The 25,442-nt window shown below is 40.8% G+C and overlaps 1 protein-coding gene across 2 annotated transcripts in view; it reads left to right on the top strand.

Annotated features, from left to right (window-relative positions):
* TBCK (TBC1 domain containing kinase) overlaps nt 1–25,442 on the top strand; it is a 436,713-nt gene that overhangs the window by 354,810 nt on the left and 56,461 nt on the right. For both annotated transcript variants that reach the window (XM_030190773.1, XM_030190774.1), the window contains one exon: nt 12,846–13,002. In XM_030190773.1, coding sequence (XP_030046633.1) covers nt 12,846–13,002 — 157 coding nt within the window. The remainder of the gene's footprint in view (nt 1–12,845; nt 13,003–25,442) is intronic.

Here is a 25,442-nt window from a genome sequence, read left to right as displayed (position 1 = left end):
AAATTTAGCAAATTCTCCATTTCCAATGAATTTAAAGAAGACCTAAAGTCCCTAGCCATTCTGTTTTCGGAGGGCATTCAAAAAGAAATCAGCCCAATTGTATAATCCCAAATTGCAGTTTCTGGGAAGGCAGGTTAGGAAGCTCAGGTAAGAATGAGAGAGGACAAAATATTTACCAAAGTACATACATAGGTACATAGAGACAACTAAAAATTGCTTTGTATGATGCAAAGATTTCTAAGGAGGGAAAAATCTGAGGCTTTATTTCACATGCTGAAAGAATTGCAATGCCAAGATAGTAAGGCTGTAGAAATAAAGATGCATTTCCTTTCAGTGCTTGAGTTTGCCACTGTTCTTTTAGATCAAAGGTAGAATTATTAAGACAGAATATGGAGCTGGAAATAACCATTCTGGCAAATTATTTAATATTCAGTCAGATGCTAAATGGAGTTATTTTGACCCTTTAATAGCCAAGAAAATAGAATCTGTCTTAAATTATCGTAACCGAGTGGTAATATTGGATCCTTGCCTTGCATGTCTGGTCTGAAATTTCAGCAGAGGCCTTGTTCAGTCATTGACATCTGGTGTTAATTGTTAACTTTAAAAGTGCTTCCCCAGAAGCTGAAAAAAGCCATTGTCAGACCTCTTCTTAAAAATCTCAGATACCGAAATTTGGCCAAACTATCAACCTGTCTTGAATTTGTTCTTTTTGGGTAATCTCAATGAAAATGCAATAGGCATTCAGTTTTTTTAAGCCACTTGGAGTTGGGAAAGTAGTTAATTTATAAATCCCATTAAGTGAATAAGGGGCCCTTTTAATAAGGCGGGTCGAAAAGTGACCTGCGCTGGTGTAGGCGCGTGTTTTGGACGCACATAGGTTCATTTTTCAGCCTGCCTTGTAAAAAAGGCCTCTTTTTTTTTTGTGGCCAAAAATGGACTTGCAGCAAAATTAAAACAAAGGCCATTTTCGGCCTGAGACTTTACTGCCACCCATTGACTTAGCGGTAAGGTCTCACGCGCTAACTGGGTGGTAAGCGTCAGCAAGCGTACACTGCCAATTGTACAATTTAAAGGAAATACATGTATAAAAGTGGAAGGTAAAATGCTGCTACTTCGGTGGGGAGGGGGGGGGATTTCAGTGAACAGAAACATGATATGCAACTGGTCTTAAAATGTCTTTCTGTGTTAAATGATTTCTATATTTGATTACTGAGTGAACATGGAATAATGAAAAATATTTGATTACGTAGTATGGTTTCTGTTACACCCCCATCTCTCCTCTCCTCATGTTTGTAGTCTTGAATTAGTGACATTTCTTATTCTTTGTACCAGGGAATTTTAGGAAATTAATACTCTCTCTTCTAACTGATCAGATGGCCAGGAATTTATGCTGCATTTTGTGTTTACCTGATACTCTTAGTTGAAAATGCAGTCAAGACTCCACAGTCTATTAAAAAGAAAGAAAAGTGGCTTGTCTTCCAAATTCTGCATTCCCCCAGTTCCACTGCTATGTAGTGTTCTGATTCATTATGCTGTGTTCCACTCTTCAGGTGATTTATTGAAAGTGGTAGTAAAGCATCTTAGGCTCTGTGTAGGAAGGAAAACTATATATATATATATATATATACAGTGGTGGAAATAAGTATTTGATCCCTTGCTGATTTTGTAAGTTTGCCCACTGACAAAGACATGAGCAGCCCATAATTGAAGGGTAGGTTATTGGTAACAGTGAGAGATAGCACATCACAAATTAAATCCGGAAAATCACATTGTGGAAAGTATATGAATTTATTTGCATTCTGCAGAGGGAAATAAGTATTTGATCCCCACCAACCAGTAAGAGATCTGGCCCCTACAGACCAGGTAGATGCTCCAAATCAACTCGTTACCTGCATGACAGACAGCTGTCGGCAATGGTCACCTGTATGAAAGACACCTGTCCACAGACTCAGTGAATCAGTCAGACTCTAACCTCTACAAAATGGCCAAGAGCAAGGAGCTGTCTAAGGATGTCAGGGACAAGATCATACACCTGCACAAGGCTGGAATGGGCTACAAAACCATCAGTAAGACGCTGGGCGAGAAGGAGACAACTGTTGGTGCCATAGTAAGAAAATGGAAGAAGTACAAAATGACTGTCAATCGACAAAGATCTGGGGCTCCACGCAAAATCTCACCTCGTGGGGTATCCTTGATCATGAGGAAGGTTAGAAATCAGCCTACAACTACAAGGGGGGAACTTGTCAATGATCTCAAGGCAGCTGGGACCACTGTCACCACGAAAACCATTGGTAACACATTACGACATAACGGATTGCAATCCTGCAGTGCCCGCAAGGTCCCCCTGCTCCGGAAGGCACATGTGACGGCCCGTCTGAAGTTTGCCAGTGAACACCTGGATGATGCCGAGAGTGATTGGGAGAAGGTGCTGTGGTCAGATGAGACAAAAATTGAGCTCTTTGGCATGAACTCAACTCGCCGTGTTTGGAGGAAGAGAAATGCTGCCTATGACCCAAAGAACACCGTCCCCACTGTCAAGCATGGAGGTGGAAATGTTATGTTTTGGGGGTGTTTCTCTGCTAAGGGCACAGGACTACTTCACCGCATCAATGGGAGAATGGATGGGGCCATGTACCGTACAATTCTGAGTGACAACCTCCTTCCCTCCGCCAGGGCCTTAAAAATGGGTCGTGGCTGGGTCTTCCAGCACGACAATGACCCAAAACATACAGCCAAGGCAACAAAGGAGTGGCTCAGGAAGAAGCACATTAGGGTCATGGAGTGGCCTAGCCAGTCACCAGACCTTAATCCCATTGAAAACTTATGGAGGGAGCTGAAGCTGCGAGTTGCCAAGCGACAGCCCAGAACTCTTAATGATTTAGAGATGATCTGCAAAGAGGAGTGGACCAAAATTCCTCCTGACATGTGTGCAAACCTCATCATCAACTACAGAAGACGTCTGACCGCTGTGCTTGCCAACAAGGGTTTTGCCACCAAGTATTAGGTCTTGTTTGCCAGAGGGATTAAATACTTATTTCCCTCTGCAGAATGCAAATAAATTCATATACTTTCCACAATGTGATTTTCCGGATTTAATTTGTGATGTGCTATCTCTCACTGTTACTAATAACCTACCCTTCAATTATGGGCTGCTCATGTCTTTGTCAGTGGGCAAACTTACAAAATCAGCAAGGGATCAAATACTTATTTCCACCACTGTATATATATATATATATACACACACACACACAAGCAACAAAGCCCGTTTCGTGAAAAATGAAACAGGCCCTAGGAAAGCTCTCGTCTAAGCGATTTCTCCTGTCTCCCCTGCCTTCCCCTCCCCTTCATGTCCAGCGATTCTCCTCTGCCCTGCCCTCCCATCCAATCCATGTCCAGTGATTCTCCTCTGCCTGCCCTCCCCTCCCTTCGGTATCCAGCGATTCTGCCCTCCCCTCCATGTCCAGCGATTCTCCCCTCCCATCGCATCTAATCCATGTCCTGCGATACTCCTCTGCCCTGCCGTCCTGTCCCATCCATGTCCAGCGATTCCCCCCTCCCCTCCATGGCCAGTGACTCTCCCAGCCTTCCCTTGCCTTCCCTCTCAGTGTCCCGCCCTCCTCTGATGTCATTTCGTCTTTCTGCGAGGGTGGGACACTGAGAGGGAAGGGAACGCTGGAGGCGAGCTGATGTCAGCTCATTTGCATGCTGTTACGAACCCAGCCATCCAGGGAGGCAGTGACCAATTATTATATATATATATAGAGAGAGAGACAGACAGACAGACAGAGATAAATAATACCCAGAATATCTGAATGCAACTTATCTTGAGCTACTACTGAAAAGGTGTGAGAAAACCCAAAGAAAATAAATATTAACACTACCATTAATATCTTTCTATAATTGTATTCCTGCAGTCACTAGTGAGTATAGTACAGTTTCGATTATCTGACCTTCGCTAATCCGACCATCCGACAGATCCCTCCCCGCCCCCAGTAATGTTATCATGTTGCCATTAAGAAGCACGCGGCTTCTCTTCCTGTTTTCCAACTTCACAAGTTGCAAGTCAGCCATGTTTTTGATATGAAATTGTGCTTCTCTGTAAGGGAACCTTGTGGTGCAGCTGATATTCCTTCATGCACCACTCAAACAAGTTAAGAAGCACATGGCTTCTTTTCCTTTTTGTGATTTTAGGCCATCCTTCTACACATGAATGTTTGGACCTGGGGCCCTGCTTGTGCAGCGAGGAAACGGTAGAAACACTTTTAAGCTGAGACCTTTCTTTTACAGCAAGTCAGTAAATTTTGGACATGGGACTCTGCTTGTGTGGTGAGGGAACCATAGAAAAGATTTAAGCTGAGACCTTGCTTGTACAGCATGGCAACAATTTTTGGACCTGGGGCCCCACTTTTGCAACGAGGGAACCGTTGAAGAAGTTTGTAGCTGAGACCTTGCGTTTACAGCATGGCAGCAATCTTTGGCCAGTGGAAAGAGGAAAAAAGTTATTTTGTCTATAGAGCAGAACCTTTTGCAGAAAGGAACTGCTAAAGAAAGTGAACTTTAAAGATGTTTTCAGCTGTTTTCCAGCCAGGGAACCATTTTCGATCTGAGACTGTGCTTTTGCAGAAATGTTTGGAGCTGACTCGCAGAGCTATGTGACCCAAGGGCCTGCTTTTCCTACCAGGGAGGCTATGCTTTTGTGGCAGGGCCGTGCCTAGGGTCTCTGGTGCCCCCCTGCAGACTATCAGTTGGCGCCCCCCCCCCCCCCCATGTGGCACAAGATGGCAAGGCTTACAAGCCTTTCTTGCGAAATACTTGATCGCAAATAATTTTTTATGATGTTTAACCGTGAAAATGATCGCTCACCACTTGCCACAGTGACAGGAATTGTCAGCAATATTCTTAGAAAACAAATTGCTATACATTGCAAAATAAGATAGCAGATGTAAATTCTCAAAGTGGACATATATTTTTCTACTTTGTTGTCTGGTGACTGTTTTTCTATCCATATTGGTCCGAGTCTCTGATTCTGCTGCTCTCTATCTGTTCTCTTAACTCCGTTTCCAGGGCTTCCTTTCCATTTATTTCTTTACTTTCCTCCTTTCTTCTTCATTTCTTGCCCTACATCCATAAGTAAAAGCTGTGTCCTCCTCTGTGGAATTGACTGGAGGAGGTATAATGTGGATCCAGCTTTTGCCTATTTTCTCCATCCATGTGCAGTTTTTCTCCTCACTTCCCTTTCCCTCATCTCCATCCATTTGCATCTTCTTTTTTTTCTTTCCTCACCTCCATCCATGTCCAGCACTTCTCCTCTCTCATTCCCTCCATCCATGTTCAGCATTTCTCCTCTCTCGTCCCTCCCCTGTATCCATATAAAGCAATAATTCTCTCTCCCCTCTCCTCCATCCAAGACCAGCATTTCTCCTCTCTCCCCGCCAACTCCTCCATCCATCCATGTCCAGAGAATCTCTCTTCCCTGCCCTCCCCTCTCATCCATGTCCAGCGATTCTCCTCTCTCCCCTGAACCACATAAAAGCCAGAAACTGTGCAATCTCTGCAACACTGTTTCAAGCTTGGGCAGACCCAAGTGGGCCTTACAGTCATTCCCTTCTGTCATTCTCCATATCTCTGTCACCCAGACTAAGCAGTATATCTTTAACTACCAATAGGGTGAGCAGATTCCTTTTTGCCAGGTCATAAAGAACAGAAGCCAGCGCTGGATTCTTTTTAAAGTTCTTTCTCAAAGGCACTTTCTGCACAGACATAAAAAGGTTAATAAATAAAAACAAACAAAATCCATAACATAAAAACAAACACAAAAAAAGCACTGACTCTAAAGTTTAGCAATTTCATTAAAGCAAAATGTATTTTCACATATCACAAACTCTTCCTATCCAAGCAGAATGTTTTATATTTATTTATTTATTGCATTTGTATCCCACATTTTCCCACCTCTTTGCAGGCTCAATGTGGCTTACAATACATCATGAATGGTGGAGATATATAAGAAATAAACATTTAGTAATTACACACAAAAAAAGCAATCAGATTTTCACTTACCAGCTCTTCACAGCTAAACTTCCTCTTTGAACCTACTGTTTGAACCATCAGCCCATGAAATGGCTTTTAGCTGTAGATATCTCAGGTTATCTGTTAAGATAATTATGCACACATCATTGCAGACAGGCCCTCCTCTCAGAAAAAAAAACTAAAAACTTTGAACCACTTACAGATTTTAACAAACAATTACACTATTTATTTTTTATTTCTCCCCAGTCTCACTTGCACACCTCCCTCCAAACCTGTTCTCTTTAATTTGAATGTTGTTCACTTCAAGCTGACCCTGAATGAGAAGTTGTTCCCACACCAAAGACATATATAGCACTCATATTCTTTTAAGCAACTTCAGCAGAGGTGTCTGCCTCAGTTAGCACTGCTGGGCTGCCTTCACTTTCTGATGTGGAGAAGGAAGGGCAGGGGAGAGAGGACAATCACAACTTCAGGTAAAAGATTTTGCAAGTGAACGGACCTGGGCGGCACCCTCCAGAGGTCGGCGCCCCCCCTGTGGTGCTTACCCCACTTATCGTGTTGGCATGGCCCTGCGGAAACGGAACCATGGTAAGATTCTTGTGCACAATGCATAAAGTATGTTTTCCTTGCATTCTCAGGGGTTATTGTTTTTCGTATTATCTGACTTTTCACTTATCTAACAACGAACTGGTCCTGGTTACATCGAATAATCTACTCCACTGTACTTGAAATTTGTTTAGGCTTTGGATGGTCGAGAGTGGCTGATCTGCAACATGTTCTCACTCAGAAAGAAGGCTATTGTAATCTTAGGCTACATAAAATGCTTGGCACTGAATTACTATAAAGTCCAAAATATTCAGTCACAAAACAGCCTGCCTTTCTGATATGTGACAAACTGAAACTCTCAATATTTCCCTCACCAGGAATGAAACAAAAAAGATCAAAGTGGTACGAAAGCATAGTTTTTTTTATTCTTTGTGTTTAAACTCTGGGCAAGTCATTTAACCCTCCATTGCCCCAGGTAGAGAATAATTACCTGTATATACTATGTAAACCGCTTTGATTATAACTACAAAAAGGCGGTATATCAATTCCCATCCTGTAATTTCATGTCTAGTTTCTAAACAGCCACAGTCTCACTTCTGATGCTTAGCTCTTCCTTGCCCAGCATTTTCTAGCCTTTTTTGCCTGGAATGAAAGTTGTTTTCAAGCTAAATTCTTGTGCCTAGGAGTAAGAGTGCTAAACATTTTTCATGTGATAATAAACTTTTCCTTTACTTTATTATCTAGAAACCCAGCAGAAATATGAGCTGCTTAAGTGGACAGAATCTATCACTGTAACATTTTTATCTAGAATTATAAGTGTCACTTGGATTCCACTTAGAATATCAGAAAGAAAGCATTAATACACTAAGGGGCTCGTTATATAAAGCATTTTCCTCGTGTAAAACATGTTTCACATGCAAAAAATGGCTCTTATAAAATTTTGTGTGTTTCCATGTGCATATAGTAGGCATGACACAAGATTGTCAGTTTTTGTTTCATCTGCACATAGGTGTTTCCAGGGATGTAGTTTGAACAGAGACGGGTCTGGGGTTGCAAAAGTTTCCTTAGACCTTGACTGCACACCCCACAGGGGAGAGGAAGCAATCTGAGGATATAGAGGCACATATGCTGTGAAATTACTGGTTTAAATGTAACATAGTATGTTCCCTAAGCTTCCTGGATATCAGCTAATTATCAGTTTTGAAACATATTTTCTTTTGCTCTCTAGAGAGACATTTGGTATAATGCAGGCCCCACCCCCTGAGATTTTGAGAATTAAAGGAAAAAAATCATGGTAATCCTCTCTCCCTCTGAGAATAATTCTGTAAAAACACTACCACTTCATTACCAGAACATACATAACATGTTGCAGAGGGTAAAGAATTTTGTATCAGTTTTAAGTAGCTTGGAATAAACATTTTGGTGTAGCCTCTGTCTGATGTTTTCCTTTATTATTTCTGTAGCCACTTCTCTCTCCCCTCACTGCTTCCTCTATACCTCTCCTCCTCCCACTGTTAGCCCACCACCCTAAGCTCTGATCTGCTACTGAACCCAGAGGCTCTTCTCCATCAGGAGCCTGCTTCCCATCCTCCCCCTTCTCCATCAGTCACCTTCTTTTCCAGCATTCCTCTTCATCTCCTGTCAGGCACCCCTCTTCCCATCAGACACATCCCCACCTCCCTCATTAAGGACATCTTCTCTTTCCTTCTTCTCCGTCAAGCACACCTACTCTCCCTACTCCTTTTTAGGACCACCTTTATTTGGCACCTCACCTCATCATCAGACACCTATCCACTCCTCTCCTCCTTTTCCATCACACAGGCACCTTCTTTTTCCATTTCTTCCATATTTAGTTCAGTTAACCATACTAGCATGTTAGTTTTACATGTGCTGCCAAAGTAATAATTAGGCATCTATATTCTCTCCTCCCCTCCTCCATCTCCATCAGGCACCTTTCCTCACCATAATCAACTGCCCCTTCCACTCTCATCCCCCATTATATATTTCCCTACAGTTAACCCTGCTGTCTGCCCCTTTCTCCATCCTTCTCACTATCTGGTCCCCCTTTTCATCAGGCATCGTTCTCATTTCCCCCTCTGTACCCCCTTCCCCATCATGAACAGTTTTTACCCTGTTCCCCATCGCCAATGCCCCCCCCCCCCCCCCCAGTTATTACCCCACTTCCTCATCAGTCTGTTCTCATCTATCCTCTGGAACATCTGAGGAGAGGGAGGGCGAGGGGAGGAGGAGAAATGGGCCACCTGTAAAAAAAAAAAAAAATTAAGCACCCCCAATCATTTTGAAAACTTGACTCCTGTGCATAGTACTGTACGTGGCACCTCACCAGTGACTGATACAGAGACTTTATCACTTTCTCCCTTCTTGTAGTATGCTCCTATTTATGCAGCCTAGCATTCTTCTGGCTTTGGTCACATTGTTTTGCTAGCTTGAGATGCTTAGACCCCAACGACACATTTGACCTTATTCTCAAATCCCTTTATACTCAATCCCTTATCTCTCCCCTCCATCCTTTTACCATTTCCCTCCCAATCTCCTTCCCTTTTACCTATCCTATCCTTGTCTACCTTCCCTATTCCAACTCCTATATTCCTGGGCGCTGTTGCCACTGTGGTTTTTTTTCTCAGTTCTTAATATTCTTTTCACATGTCCTTTGTAATGCTTTTTCACTATGTAAGTAGTTATGATCATCACAGTTTATAATACTCTTCCTACATTTTCTTGTTTTGCTTTATTTTCTACCATGTAAGATACTTTCTTTTACATTGTAAGCCGCACTCAGCCTGCTGTATGTGGGAAAGCTCGGGGTACAAATGTAATAAATAAATGGACACTATCACCCCAAGGTCTCTCTCCTCATCCGTGTGCCCATCAGTCCGTCTTCTCCTATCACAAACCGTTCCTTTGGATTTCTACACCCAAAATGCACTGCCCAGTATTACCGCATGCTTGTAATTTTTATAGATTAATTCTCATGTTGTCTACTCCCTCTTGGGTGTCTACTCTGTTGCAAAAGTTTGTCTCATCTGCAAAAAGACAAACTTTTCCTTCTAACCCTTCAGCCATGTCGCTCACAAAGACGTTGAGCAGAATTAATCCTAGGACTGATTTCTTCACCACTCTACTACTCGCTCTTCTTTCTTCCAAGTGAATTCTATTTGCCACCACCCTGTCTTCTGTCTGTCAACCATTTTCTAATATAGTTCACCACCTTGGGGTTCACCTTCAGGCTGCAACAGCATCAAAAGCTTTACTGAAGTCTATGTAGATCACATCCAGCTCATGCTTTCAATTTAGTTCTCTGGTCACCCTGTCAAAGAAGTAGATTCATTTGGCAAGATCTCCCTTTGGTAAGACGATGTTACTTCAGATCTTACAACCCACTGGATTCTATAAAGTTTCTATCCTTTCCTCAGCAGTGAAGACTAATTCAAAATAACCTGTTCCTTAGCTGGGCCCTAGTATTACCATATTAAAAATTCGACCATACCATGCCTCTTCATTACTTTTCCCACTACTGAGGTAAGGCTTACTGACATGTAGTTCGCCATTATTCAGCTGGTTATGCTCTGCATATACTTCACATATATCTGGGTGAGGCTGCTATGAAATTGTGATGACGTAAAGTACGGCAGTGATTTAGATTAAAAAAAAAATGTATTATCATGCTTTTATACTAAATGTAATCAAAGAATGATACAACATATATAATGAAAATCAGCATAACATTCCTTTATTACATCAGTAACAGTGCATCTTATTTACCCACATTTTTAGAAGTGATGGAGGTGGCTAAATAGGCATTCTCAAAACCTGTGAACACCTCTGCTTGTTCAGAAATAGAAATACAAAAAAATAACAGAAAAGGAAGTTGTGCTTTTTGTATACCTTTAACTAAATTATATAAATGGTACTTTCTTGATGGTATGGTATTGCAATTTTGTTTAGCAATACCAGATGTACGCAGCACTTTACAGGCACATGTAATAGACAGTCTTTGCTTTTAAAAGCTTGAAATCTAATAAAAAGTCAAGATGCACAGACTAAATATCTGGGAAGGCTTTTAAGTTGAGTAGCGCAAATTTCAGGGGTTGAGGCCTTTCAATTCCTGTTTCATGTATACTTGTACATTTAAAAAAAGAAAAAGAGCTATTTGATATGGGATTGATGAGATGGAACAAAGTGCCTTATAAGACATTGTTAGTGCAGGAAGCCAAAATGCATTATAGTAACATTCCACTCTGGGTTTGCAGAAAGCCTCATAACAGGGAGTCCTGTTATTAAATTGGCGGTTCTTGCCTGATTTGTGGTACAAAGGCAGCAATTCTCTGGCTAAGCCACCTTGCATTAAATATGTTGGCAAAAGCACCGATGGCTTTTCATTTTTCTTTATGAGGTTTCCACAAACAAATTTATGGTTTATAATCTTTGCAGTAAACAAATAAGTGCATACATATATTTTTGTAAACATCTTCATACTGAAATTGTTAAAATGCTTAAGTTTACATAGAAATCCTATGATGATAACGAAAAAAAAATCATAGATCGATACAGTTACCCTGGGTGAAAGTAAATGTCTTAAATCCGGCGAAAGATTAAGTTAATCACTCATAGAGCAGCTTAGTCTACAGTTCAGTAACACAATACTTTGTCAAAGATTACTATCCTTGTTAATATAGACCTCCTTTTAGAAAGGATTTTCCTGTGGGAACAAAATTGTTTTGCAAATCAGACTCCTTATTTCATGTTTTCATGTTGTTCCCCCCCCCTCCCCCCGGGAAATCTGCATTTTTGCTCCATAATTATAACTACATATGTGCAAAAGCCAAGTTTTTACCGACCCCTAGAATTTTATTTTACGTTTCCTTCATTTTTTGTTGCTCTTATTTTGGATAAAATGTCCTGTCCTGCGGGGTATTAAAAGCCAAGCCCTCATTAATTATTTTGTTGAACTAGGTCAGTGCACAGATAACTGTGTATAGCATGTTGTAACCTTAGTTTTAAAAAGTCTCTTTTGGAAATAAAATAGTGGTCTGCCCTGAATCCTTAAATATACTAGGATATGTTTTCACCTTTTGGTGTGCTTTACTTTTTTTTTTTGTTTTGCCTCATTGAGTATTTTGACTCAAAACTTGTTTGGTTAACTGCACTCCATTTAGTAATAGGGATGACCTTATTTCCTCACTTTGGGCCATCTTTGTCATTAAAAAAAAAACCCTTCTGTGATCTCATTGGGTTCAAAGGATATCAAAGAAACACCCAACAAATTAAGTTTTCAATGTAAGAAAAGCAATTTCACGGTGGCTCAATGACCTTTTGACAAAGTACTCCTGAATTAGAATAACATACACAAGCCCCTTCCATTCTAAACTTCCTGTCCCCAGAATATCCACAGCCCCAACTGAATAAGCAGACAGTGTCATGCCATCTAAATCTCTTCTGTTAAATGAGGAATGGTGTATGTAAAAATTAGGTGATGTTTATCTGAGGCAATTAAAGAAAGGTACAGTACAGCTTTACATAGTTGATGATGGCAGAAAAAAGACCTGCACGGTCCATCCAGTCTGCCCAACAAGACAACTCATGTGTGCTACTTTTTGTGTATACCCTACTTTGATTTGTACCTGTGCTCTTCAGGGCACAGACCGTATAAGTCTGCCCAGCACTAACCCCGCCTCCCAACCACCAGCCCCGCCTCCCAACCACCGGCTCTGGCACAGACCGTATAAGTTTGCCCAGCACTATCCCCGCCTCCCACCACCGGCTCTGGCACAGACCGTATAAGTCTGCCCAGCACTATCCCTGCCTCCCAACCTCCAGTTCCGCCTCCCACCACCGGCTCTGACACAGACCGTATAAGTCTGCCCAGCACTATCCCTGCCCCTGAGGCAATTAAAGAAAGGTACAGTACAGCTTTCTAGGGAGGACTTACTGACCTTAAAAGTTTTCTACTTATAGTCTGTATATTTTGTTCCTGTTAGTTTGGAATCAAAGTTTCATTGTTATCTTGTACACTTGTCATTTGGATTCTCTCAGAAGCCTATCATTATGTACAGATTTGTGTTATACCTATCACTGCCTATTTGCCAAGACATCAGTTACATTGACCAAAATTTGGTCCCTGGCATTTTGGCTCCTGTTTAACAAACTGCTGTAGGTAGATGTGTGTGTGTGTGTGTGTGTGTGTCTGTACAGAGTACTAGTGTACCAGCATCATCTGTGTGAATTATATCTCCTTGACTACTTGTTCTCAGCTTTAATCGAGGACACATTCCGGGAAGCATCAATATTCCCTTTGCATCTGCATTCACAGCTGAAGGTGATCTAGTCCAGGGCACCACCACTGCCACACTCCAGAGCTTCAAAGGAAGAGTTATTGTGATAGTGGGACACGTGCACCATATAGCAGAGGTATGGGTACACATTTATTAATAAGCATTTGGTACTGTAATAGTTAGATATCTTGTAATTCTAAAATATGGTGTTTCTTGTTTTCAGTGTTCTTAAGAACATCTCAGATAATAAATGCTAAAGGTGTATTAATATGCATAGTTTGTAATAGTAACATAGTAAATGACGGCAGATAAAGACCTGAATGGTCCACCCAGTCTGCCCAACAAGATAAACTCATTTTACATGGTATGTAATACTTTATATATATATATCCGAGTTTGATTTGTCCCTGCCTTTCTCAGGGCACAGATCGTAGAAGTCCTCCCTGCACCGGTTTTATTTTCCAAATACCAGCATCGCCACCCAATGTCTGCTAAGATTCCATAGATCCATTCCTTCTAAACAGGATTCCTTTGTGTTTATCCCATGTATGTTTGAATTCCATTACCGTTTTCATCTCCACCACCTCCTGCGGGAGGGCATTCCATGTATCCACCACCCTCGCTGTGAAAAAATACTTCCTGACTTTACTCCTGAGTCTGCCCCCCTGCAACCTCAATTCATGTCCTCTAGTTCTACCATCTTCCCGTCTCCGGAAAAGGTTCGTATGCGGATTAATACCTTTCAAATATTTGAACGTCTGTATCATGTCACCCCTGTTTCTCCTTTCCTCCAATGTATACATACATGTTGCATGTTTGAAATTTCTGACTGATTTCCAGGTTTTGATACAATATATATTACTATGACCACATCCTTGTCCACTGATTGCCTGAAGGAATGTTCCTTCAGGTAAACTGAAACAAGCTTATCCTAAAGCATCTGAAACCTCATCCCAAAATGAGTTGCTAACAAATGATGAACCATTATTTTATTTGGTTATTTATTTTGCTTGAGTCTTTAAAAGAGTAATCCCACAACCTAGGTGCCCACATTCACGTATGCGTAATACACACAAATGTTTAGACTATATGTGTGTATGCGCATATAGCTTTGTAAATGCTAGCAGGGTGCCTAAAGGTTATTCTGCAAATGCCCACTTAACTTGTAAAGTGGGTATTTGCAAGGGAGGGGGCATACACGGGGCGGATCATAGGCGGGGCTCCCACTTATGCATGTAACTTACATAATGTTATGGGCATCCCTGCCACATTTAGGTGTCCACACAAACCGGCTCAATGAATGGTATAACTGCAGGTGCCTAAATGAGTTGCTTGCTGATACAGGGTTATACTACTGTTCTATAATGGAACTGAGGCACTGGCCACGTGGCCACCTAAATGGAGGTGCCTGTTATAGAATTGTCCCCAACCCCCGTGATTCTATATATTGTTCTTTCTGCACGGAAATCAAAGCGTATTCTATAACAATGCGTTTAATGAATTTTTCCAAATCTGTGTTGGTATCACCAGTGGATATGATGAGGAGATATATGCAGGAGATATCAAAATTGCCAGTTGATAATTCCCCCCTTCCCTCATTTCTAGAGCCGTTTATCTGACTGTCCAGCTTATTTTCGAAAGAGAAAGACGCCCATATTCCGACCCAAATCGGGAGATGGGCGTCTTTCTCCCGTGGGCGCCCAAATCGGTATAATCGAAAGCCGATTTTGGGCGTCTTTAACTGCAATCTGTTGCGGAAACGGGCAAAGTTGATGGGGCGTGTCGGAGGCGTGGTGAAGGCGGGACTGGGACGTGTTTATCGGCCGAGGAGAGATGGGCGTCCTCGGCCAATAATGGAAAAAATAAAGGCGTTTTTAGCGCAAATTTAGGTCACTTTTTTTGGACCCTTTTTTTCACGAACAAGTCCCAAAAAAGTGCCCTAAATGACCAGGTGACCACCGGAGGGAATCAGGGATGACCACCCCAGACGCTGGGAGATTACTTTAATTTGAAATTTCCTTGTCATAGTTTTATTACTTTTAAGTGAAGAACTTTTTTTTAACCCTAAGTACCTTCCAGATTGGCTTAATGCTGGGGAGGGTCCAAGATTAAAGGTTTAGCACTAACTATCAGTTTCTTCTTCCCATCTCTTATCTATTATGGCACTATCTGATTATTACTATTTTCTGGCTTCATGCCTCTGAAAATTGTGGGCTAAAGTGCATGTGCATTTTTCGTTTGTTTTTTTGTATATGATCATCTCTGGGAAGAGGTGACTAAAGTCATCATAAACAAAAAAATGAGGCAAGCAATTTGTAATAAAATGGTCCAAACCCCATTCAAATATGTAACTTTTGCAGACTGCTTATGAACTCATGACATGAAAAACTGGCCATTCTCAACATTTTGTATCAAAGAGTTTAGTCACTTTTCCCAGAGATGGCCACATATTGTTTTGTAGTCTTGTCATTCAAGTAAATTTTCTTGAGTGTAATTAATATAAATAAATGGTGCCTTAACCCTTATTAATGACTGATTTTAACATAGGTCCTGGAGTAATTCTGTATTGTATATTGATTTGCTGTAATTGTTATGATTGTGTCTGCTGTTTCAGAGAGGACTGACAATTGCATAGGGTCCCAGGCACGCTCTATAAGATGACTGTAGACCTCACATCTCCTTGGTCTTCTTTGAGCATTCATTTCCACTGATTTTCTCTTCCATTGCTAACTTTCAACCCTCTGCCTTTTAGTTTGCTGTGCCAAACACTTGAGATAGCCTTCCTGAACACATGTGCCATACTCCTTCTCTTCAAAGTTCAAATTCAGCTGAAAATACTCCTCTTTGAGGCTGAAAACCTAAATGTAATCATTCCTGTATATGGTCTCCTTTCTTTATCCATGCACCATTTTCTCAGATGGACTCTCATTAGGTCTCAGTGCTTGCAGTTGTCCCTGCTGTTTCAAGTTAAAGGACCCTCTTACCCTGCCCAAGATTTTTTTCTCTATATGTCCTATTAAATTGTAAGCTTCAAAAAGTTGGAATTGGCTATTATACGTGTAGGGTTTCTGTTCTTATGAGTTATAAATTTTAAGTGTAGGTGTTTATTTCCAGCTAATTATGGGCCCCTTTTACCAAGCTGTGGTGAAAAGGACCCTGCAATAGCATTGGCGTGTGGATTTGCCGTGTGCTAAGGCCCTTTTTATCGCAGTGGGTAAAAGGCGAAGAAAGGAAATGGCTGTGCAGTAACGTCACATTTGCCGTGTGGCCATTTTTGAGCCCTTACCACCACTTATTTAGGAGGCGGTAAGTTCTCCCATGGTAACCCCTGGCACAAAAAAATTATTTTCTGTTGCACCGGACACAGTGCACACTGGGGGCGGCACTACCACCAGCTCCTGCGGTAGGCCAGCGGTAGTGTCGGATTGGCATGCATCAATGTCGCGGTATCTCTACCATGGCATTGTAATAGGGCCCTATATATTCTTTAAGTGTGTCAAAAATCTGTGTTTATTGGGGGGGAGGGATGTTTCACACTACAAGTACTACTGACTGCTGGGTACATTTCCCAGTGAATCAAACCGGTCTGTCTGTATCACTGGAGTCATCAGAGCCAAAAAGTCAGAAAAGCTGAATGGAGAATACAGCCAAGCCAGGGAGTGGGAAGAGAATACTAGGAAAACTAGTATTCTTCCAGTATGTATCCAGTAAATACTTTTTTTTTATTGGGGGTGTTTGTGTTTATCTGTTAACACCTAAAATCTGAAGCTCTATATATGTGTCTGCAAAGCACTACCTACACCTGATGACAGTATACAGATTGTTAATTTCCCATGCCCCCTCTGCTCACTGGGCATCTAGCAGCTATGTATTGAACTGCATCACTGATACAAGATTGAACAGAGCTGAACACAGACTATCTCCCTTAATTAAAGTGGAACCACTACGATATTACATTCCGGAATCGGTACAACAGATAAACATTTAATCCATTATTTTCTGAGGCAGCAAATTCCCTTGTTCCCTATCTCTCTCTCTCTCTTCCTCTCAATCGCTCCTCTTCCCCCTCCCCCTCCCCTAATTCAAATGACTATTTCTATGGTGAGCAGTACTGGAAGGTTCAGACAGGAAATTTCTTAAGAAATTCTGTCCTGTTTTTTTTTTTATTCCCCCCAATGATTGGTAACAGCTGTAGTTTCTTTTTCATTGGTAGATAGAATATCTTAAAGCCCAGTCTCTCATAATGCCATCAATATGCTACACACTATCCTTTCAGTCTGCTTCATATCAGCACAGGCATTTCTTGTTTCCAGAAGGCATGTGTTGCAGTAATTTTTATGGCAATCTTGCTCCTCATAATTTATACCTGTATTTATGCTAAGAATTTAGCTGTGTAATTTCAAAATAGACTTTTAGTGTTGACATCTCTTTTGTTTATCTCATAACTACATTAAAAATACAAATGTCACATAAAGAGAAAGAGAGAGAAAAAGTGGGAAGCTCTCATAATGAATTGACTTTTACAAAAGTGATTAAGTTTATGAGAAAAGTGTAATTGGTGTCAGAATCTTGAGAGGAGCTTAACAGATTAGCACCAACTGGAACAGGAAACGTGTTCGCATTTCTATTGCCTCAGTTTATGGTGCCACTGAGAACTGTGCAAACCTCTGCATTTACAAAACACTTAGGGCCCTGTTTACTGAGCAGCGTTTAGGCGTATTAACGCTTTTAACGCACATTAACCATGTATGCGCCTACATGGTTAGTGTGCGCGCTAAGTGTAGGCACACTAAAACACAAATGCTCTTTAGTAAACAGGGCCCTTAAACTGTGAAAGTTAAAATAGGTATCTATTAAATTAATTTTTGCCATCTCCTAGAGTATTTTTCACAGTACCACTTTCCTTCTTTGGAAAGCACAAGTTCACTAAATCAGAAAAGTTACGTAAAACGTGTTCTCTTTGACGAGACTGTACAATATGAGATAATGTGGTCTTGTGTGTTTTCTACTGGGAGCTGCTCTGTTAAATTTGTTTTATGTTTATTAAGGTGGCTGTGAAGATCAGCCACCAAGGTGGAGGAACGTGGAACACTAAAAACAGTGAACAGGAGCAAGGGAGTAGTGTAACCAACAGGACACTTCCAAGAGGATACGAGTGAGACGGAGAGTATCAAACACAAGTTTTAGTCAAAAAAAACTCGACATGGCACCGTGTTTCGATAATAGTGCCTGCTTCAGGAGTCTAAAAGCAGATAGGCAAAACATATTTGCAAAATCATAAAAATTCAGTTAAAAAAAGCTAAATCAATTCTAAGGTGCAAATAGGCATACAAACATGTTGTTAGCGAATAAAACAATCATATAAAGAAAAAAAATCATGTTTTTAAAAAATCATAAATGTAAAAAAATATTGATATATTTAGATTTTTATCTTTTGGTCTTCTATAATCTGTTCCTTTTATATCTTACGAATATTGTTGTCGTGCTTACGCTTGTACGTTGTATAATACTCCACAATTTACATTATAATCATAACTTACTTAATCCTTCATTGCCCCAGGTACAAATAAGTGCCTGTATATACTATATAAACCCTTTGAATATAGTTGCAAAAATCACAGAAAGGCAGTATATCAAGTCCTAATCCCTTTCCCTTATATATCTATCACCTTTAAAAAAAAAAAAAAACACACAGCCCATTACCATGAATTTGGTATTTACTCCAAACAACATGTGCAAAACATTTTTTCAGGGCAGATTCTTTACTTCATATTTTTATTTGATATATGCAGTATCATGTGTTCACCTTGGGGGTAGGAGCTCCCATTTGTTATGGCACACAGGCTCACACTTTCAAAGGTTTTTTTTATTTGCAGTCCTTTATCCATATTCGTTTCTGTATATCATTTTTTGCAATTGACTGCTTTATAATCAGTGTACTCTTTTAGATCATTTGTGCTGTCTGCTCTCCAGACACGACTCATGCTTTTACAATCACATCGGTTCCTTTTGCTTGACTCTCGCACCATTGTTTTGAACTTGAGTATGCATGCGTGGCAATTTCTCTTGTTTGGCGCCACCACATTTTCAGACACTATATTAACTTTTACCTGCACAGCAGCTTCTTCTTTTCTGAGTTTCTTTAAGGCTACACTTCGAGCAAAATTGGAGTCTTTTTAAAGGATAATACTCTGGCATAGTAGCACTATTGCTCATAGATGGAGAATATTTCACTGCCGGAGAATGTAGTGACAGCAGCTGGCCTTACAAAGTTTAAGGGGGCTTTGGACAGATTCCTGGAGGAAAAGTCCATTGAACATTATTAAATTGGGAGGGGGTGTTGTGGGGGGGGGGGGGGGGGGTTGCCAGGTTCTTGAAGCCTGGATTGGCTGCTGTCGGAGACAGGATGCTGGGCTTGATGGACCCTTGGTCTTTTCCCAGTATGGCGGTTCTTATGTGCTTATGACACATATCTTCAGCACCTTTCACACAACTATGGGACCCTTTTACTAAGCCACAGTAGGGCTACCACGCAGATAGCATGCCAAATTGAACCTATCACCGGGGTAGCACGAGCGCACAGCGATAGTTCTGATGTTGGCGTGCACAGTTTCCCGCAGTAGAAAAGAATTTTCTACCACGGGAGGCATCTCCAGCGGTAATTGGCAGCATGGCCACCTTTCCACGTGCTGCCTGATTACTGCACGAATAGCGCGTGAGCCCTTACAACCTTCTAAATAGGTGGCGGTAAGGGCTCAGGCAGTAAATAGCCATGTGATAATTTTAATATTGGCACATGGCCATATACTGCCCCATTTTAAAAAAAGCCCTGTTTCCTTCCACATTAAAAAATGGCCCAGGGTGCGCCAAAACTAGCACAGGCCACATTTTATCACAGCTTCTGGTATTTTTCATTATCAAATCGCTAGCCAACCAAGGACTTAACCCGTACGTATACGCAAATGATATCACGATCTACATCCCGTTCAAAAACGATCAAACTGAAATCTCAAACGAAATCAAATAGAGCCTCCATATAATGAATTCATGGGCGGATGAATTCCAACTAAAGCTCAACGCAGAAAAGACACAATGTCTCATTCTCTCCTCACAATATAATATGAATAAACCCACTATCATAATTACCCCAGATTACACTCTTCCTGTTTCAGACAGTCTGAAAATTCTCGGAGTTACAATTGACCGAAATCTCACACTCGAAAGCCACGCAAAAAATACAGCAAAGAAAATGTTCCACTCAATGTGGAAACTCAAAAGAGTAAAACCTTTCTTCCCAAGGGAAATATTCCGCAGCCTGGTACAATCATTGGTACTAAGCCACCTAGATTGTTGCAATGCCGTCTACGCCGGATGCAAAGAACAAATCATCAAGAAACTTCAAGCTGCCCAAAATACAGCAGCCAGACTCATATTTGGAAAAACGAAATACGAAAGTGCCAAACCTCTAAGAGAAAAACTACACTGGCTCCCACTGAAAGAACGAATTGCGTTCAAAGTTTGCATCCTGGTCCACAAAATCGTTCACGGTGAAGCCCTGATCTATATGTTAGACCTCATAGACTTGCCAACTAGGAACACAAAAAGATCAGCACGCACATTCATGAATCTCCATTACCCCAATTGCAGAGGACTTAAATATAAATCCATGTACGCATCCAGCTTCTCCTACATAAGCGCGTAACTGTGGAATGCACTACCAAAGGCCATAAAAACAAAGCACAACCTGACAGTGTTCTGTAAACTGCTGAAAACCAACCTGTTCAAGAAGGCACACCATAATGATCCATCCTAAATACTAGACATTCAGACTTTACATGAACTAGACAAATCTGAATGCTTACACTTGACTAATACCGTCGCTACTAGCGAAAGCCCGCAATCCACGCACTACCACTTTATTTCTCATACCGGAAATGAACTTGCTATAGTTAATTAACTTGTTAGTACTCACTCTATCATTCAGAAACTTCAATGTAACACCACTTTGTATCAGTGGCGTAGCTATGTGGGGCCTGAGGGGGCCTGGGCCCCCGTAGATTTAGCCCTGGCCCCTGCCGACAATCCCCTTGAACCCCCCTCCCACCACCAACCCTCCCCCACCGTCGCCACCCGCCCCGCCGCTGCATCAGATACCATGTTTGCTGGCGAGGGTCCCCGAACCCCACCAGCCAAAGAGAGTCTTCTTCATCACCGGAGTAGTGCCTTCGTTCAACCAAGTCCCTGGTGTGATCAGCTGTTTCTGACGCCTTACGTCCTGCACCGTGCATGTAGCCCCGTGCAGGACGTAAGGCATCAGAAACAGCTGATCACACCAGGAACTTCGTTGAACGAAGGCGCTACTCCGGCGCTGAAGAAGACTCTCTTCGGCTGGTGAGGTTTGGTGACCCCCCCCCCCCCCCCCCCCAGCAAATAAGGTATCTGATGCGGGGCTGGCGGGGGAGGGGGGTTCAAGGGGGTCGTTGGCAAGGGGGGGTCCAATGTGGTGGCGGCAGCTCGGGGGGGGCGGCTAAAGAGTGCCCCCCCACGTCGGGCTCTGGCCCCCCTCCTGGCGAGATCTGGCTACGCCCCTGCTTTGTATTCGACTTTCCCACTTATACACCTTAATGCAATACTATTTGTAATTTCTATCCGGAAATGGCGATCGCCATTACGGCATAATGTAAGCCACATTGAGCCTGCAAATTGGTGGGAAAATGTGGGATACAAATGCAACAAATAAATAAATCTAGCATCACCACGCTTTTGTCTTTCTGCAGTTCAGATCTCTCACCGCTCTGCCTCTCTGCTCACTAGCTTTGATCTAAGGCACGGGCACTTAGTATTTTTACCATTCTGTTATCATTTCACACTTCAAAGTTTGCTTCCGCTCTGTTTTTCTGCCTACTAGCTTTAATTGATGATACCAGTACACAGTATTTTTTACCATTTTCTTCTTTGGGAAGCAAGTTTACCTTCAAAACATTACCAGGATTATCTTTGTAGAGCTCCTTCTTTCCAGACATTTTTCATATTTTTTTATATTTAACCCAATTTGTTTCTGTTAATAGATTGTTGCATCTCACCTGCTCTGTATATGTTTTTTGACATAATACACAGATAGTTTTTGAACTACTATTCATATAAGGTCAGTGCCTATGTGGAATCATCCCTAATTTAATCTTTACAAAATTTAAAGATAAAGTAAGCACTTTTTGTAAAAAGCCATAATTATATTTGATATTGGATTTCTAGTTTTATAATCAACTTTTTAAAAGAGCACGTTCCTATGGTCATTTTACCATTTATGTTTTTTAATATACAAGATTTTTTTTCTTAATATATTTTAATGTTTTTTCGTTTACAATATGTTTGTATGTCTTTTTGCACCTTAGAATTGATTTATCTTTTTTAACTGTATTTTTATGATTTTGTAAATATGTTTTACATATCTGTTTTTAGACTCCTGAGGTAGGCACTACTGCTGAAACATGGTGCCGTGTCGAGTCCTTTTCTCCCAGATTCTATATAGCACGCCTAGAGATCTACGCCAAAATCCAAGCAGATTCTGTAACAATGCGAGTAGCTTAACCAGCTAATGTGTGCTGATAACAGCACTTAACAAGCCATAATGAGCACTAATTGGCACTGATTAGAATTTACACACACAACTCATTAAGTGTATTCTGTAACGAAGTGCGCTGAACTTCTAACATGCGGAAGCAAAAAGGGGCATGGTTATGGGTGCAGAAATAGGTGTTTCATGGGCATTCCGAAATTTACACCTGCAGTTATGGAATATGACCCAGTGCACATAAATCGTCATGCCGATATTTACGCCATGTTTTTGTTGGTGTAAACAGATGAGCGTAGTTTTAGGCACTGATATATCAATTAAGCATATTCTATAATTAGCGCCTAAATCTAGGCACCAATTATAGAATATGCTTAGTTGGCGCTGATTTTTTTAGGCACCATATATAGAATCTCACCCTTTATGAATAAAACTTATGTTTAATAATCTCCGTCTCCCTCGTGTCCTCTTGGAAGCATCCTGTTGTTACATTACTACCTTGCTCCTATTAAGGTTACTGCAAATCTCCCCACCCCCACCACAAAGGCACTTTAGAGGGTGCAGACCACAAGATGGACATCACCTAGGCAGCTTATTTGGAGGAGATGCAGCGGAAAAGAGGGAAGTGTCTTGCCTCTCCTATTGCCCTTTTATTTTTTAACTATGTAAACCACTTAGATTCCTTAAACAGAGGCAGTATATGAAATAAAATGAACATGAACATTTTATGATTTTTCACCTTCCTCAGTAAAGCAGTGTGATAACTGTGTTAGTCCACTTTTAAAGGTAATAAATAGAAATAAATCAAAACATAGAAAAGAAAAGATGATACCTTTTTTATTGGACTAAGTACATTTTTCAATTAGCTTTCAAAGATAACCCTTCAGATCAGAAGAAGAAGGGTTACCTTTGAAAGCTAATCAAAACATGTATTGTTAGTCCAATAAAAAAAGTATCATCTTATTTTCTTTTCTATGTTTTGATTTATTTGTATTTATCACCGTCCTCAAGAATCACTTATGAGGAACTTTATCAAACACCTTCTGAAAATCGAAATACAGTATGGAGGTCATTTTAGAAGCAACTAGATGTGTAAATTGGCATACCTCTGAAATAGACAATTACAGTTGAAAGCTACATCAATTATTACAATTAAATAGACTTTACAGTTGGAAGACATATCAAAATAATAAAAACACACTGTAGTCCAATAGGTGCCACTACCATAGCATCGTACTAGATGATGGCATACAAAACTATATTGGCCCATTCAATCAATGCAGTTGAGATTCTTCCACTTTGAGTAAATAATCATATGAATTTCTCATAAACAACCCACCAACTCTCCTTCCTTCACTGCCAGTCTTGTCCTTTATTTATTTATTTATTTATTTATTGTTCACTTATATCCCACATTTTCCCACTCATGCAGGCACAATGTGGCTTACAAATATTAAATAAAATACAGAATAGGAAAACATGATCACTGTAGCTTTTATGCACCCCTTTGTCTACCTTATCTATACTGTATCCAAAATTGTATCTGTAAGAAGTGCCCACATAGTAATGAAATGGAAAATTTTTGCTTGCACCAACTCAGTCCTTTGCTCGTGAAGAAAAGTTTTTGCTCACGTCAGCTCAGTCCTTAGAATGAACATTGCTTTGGTCTCATTTCAACCTGTTCGTATCCTTCTGCAGGTATAGCCTTCAGAACTGGACACTATTTTTGGTGAGGTCCCACCAACAACCTCTACAGAGCCATAATTACCTCCTTTTAAGGCATGTTTTGTTGTAGCAATAGCAGCTGTTGGAGAGGGTCAGCCTTTCTGTTCATCTGTCCATATATATAAAGCAGGATTTCTCAGCTCAGTCCTCGGGACACTAGCCAGTCAGGTTTTCAGGATACCCACATTAAATCCAGAGCTAGAATAGACAGAGAATGGAGATGGTGCCAAGACACAAATGAGAATTTATTGATCAGAAATCCCAGCTTCTCAGTGTATTTTTGTGGTGCTGGAGAATTGCTGGATTGAATATTAGCAGACTTAAAAAGAGCAATAGTATCAGAAAGACTTCTGACTAGTATGTTACTGTAGCTCCAGGCTATTTGTTATTAAACTTCATTTCCAAACAATATTTCAGAAAATGTTTTTATTTATTAAACATGGGTTTAATTTCTCTAAGGAGAGCATTAGAGACAGCAATAATATGGGATATCCCATTACCAGACCCAACCTACAATCATTTACTCTTCTTAGATTTTTAAATTTCAAAACTTTTGAATGTGCCTAACTGAAATCATATCCAGTGTCCACAAAAAAACTTCACAAAGCTTTTTTTTAATATATTTGTGTATAAATAAAGCAATCCAAAATTTAAACAGAAGCACTTAGCTTTAATGCTGAAAAGCTGCTAAGCATTTCCTTCATTTCCTTCACTCGACACCAAAGAAGAAATATGGCGTTAAAACGTCGGCATTTATAGTTGTGGCATTTTGGCAGGACACATCTGCCTGCATTTGAAGTTTACACAATCTTTGATTCAGATTGCTGAAAAATGTGTCCCATCAAGGACTACTTCATACATAACCTGTGAGCTGTAGTTCTACCCTTTACTATTGGTTGTTGTCAGATTGAATATTATAGCGACCTTATGGCCATTAGATATTGGGGTGTCCCAACTACTAGGTGCTGCAATATCCAAGCGGCGAGTTATCTGGCATGTTGGTTGTGACAACAGGATCTTCTGCCAACCTGCTGTCTGAAGAGGGACGTTTAATCAGTTTCTCAAGTTGCCCTTGAGAGTTTGCTGCTATGTTTTCTGGAGGACACATGATGTTGGAGACCATGGTAAGTCTGGAGGCAGACCAGGGAGGTGAAGGCAGTGGTAGAGCTATGTGCTCCTCTTTCCTATTTTTGTTTTTTGTATGAAGACTTAAGATATTCTCCTTCATCAAAATCAGCTAACGAATGGACTGGGAATATAAAGAAACTGCAAATTATAGC

The sequence above is a fragment of the Microcaecilia unicolor genome, chromosome 2 (assembly GCF_901765095.1).
Source record: "Microcaecilia unicolor chromosome 2, aMicUni1.1, whole genome shotgun sequence".
Taxonomy (NCBI): Eukaryota; Metazoa; Chordata; class Amphibia; order Gymnophiona; family Siphonopidae; genus Microcaecilia; species Microcaecilia unicolor.
This window is presented reverse-complemented; position numbering and strand designations above follow the sequence as displayed.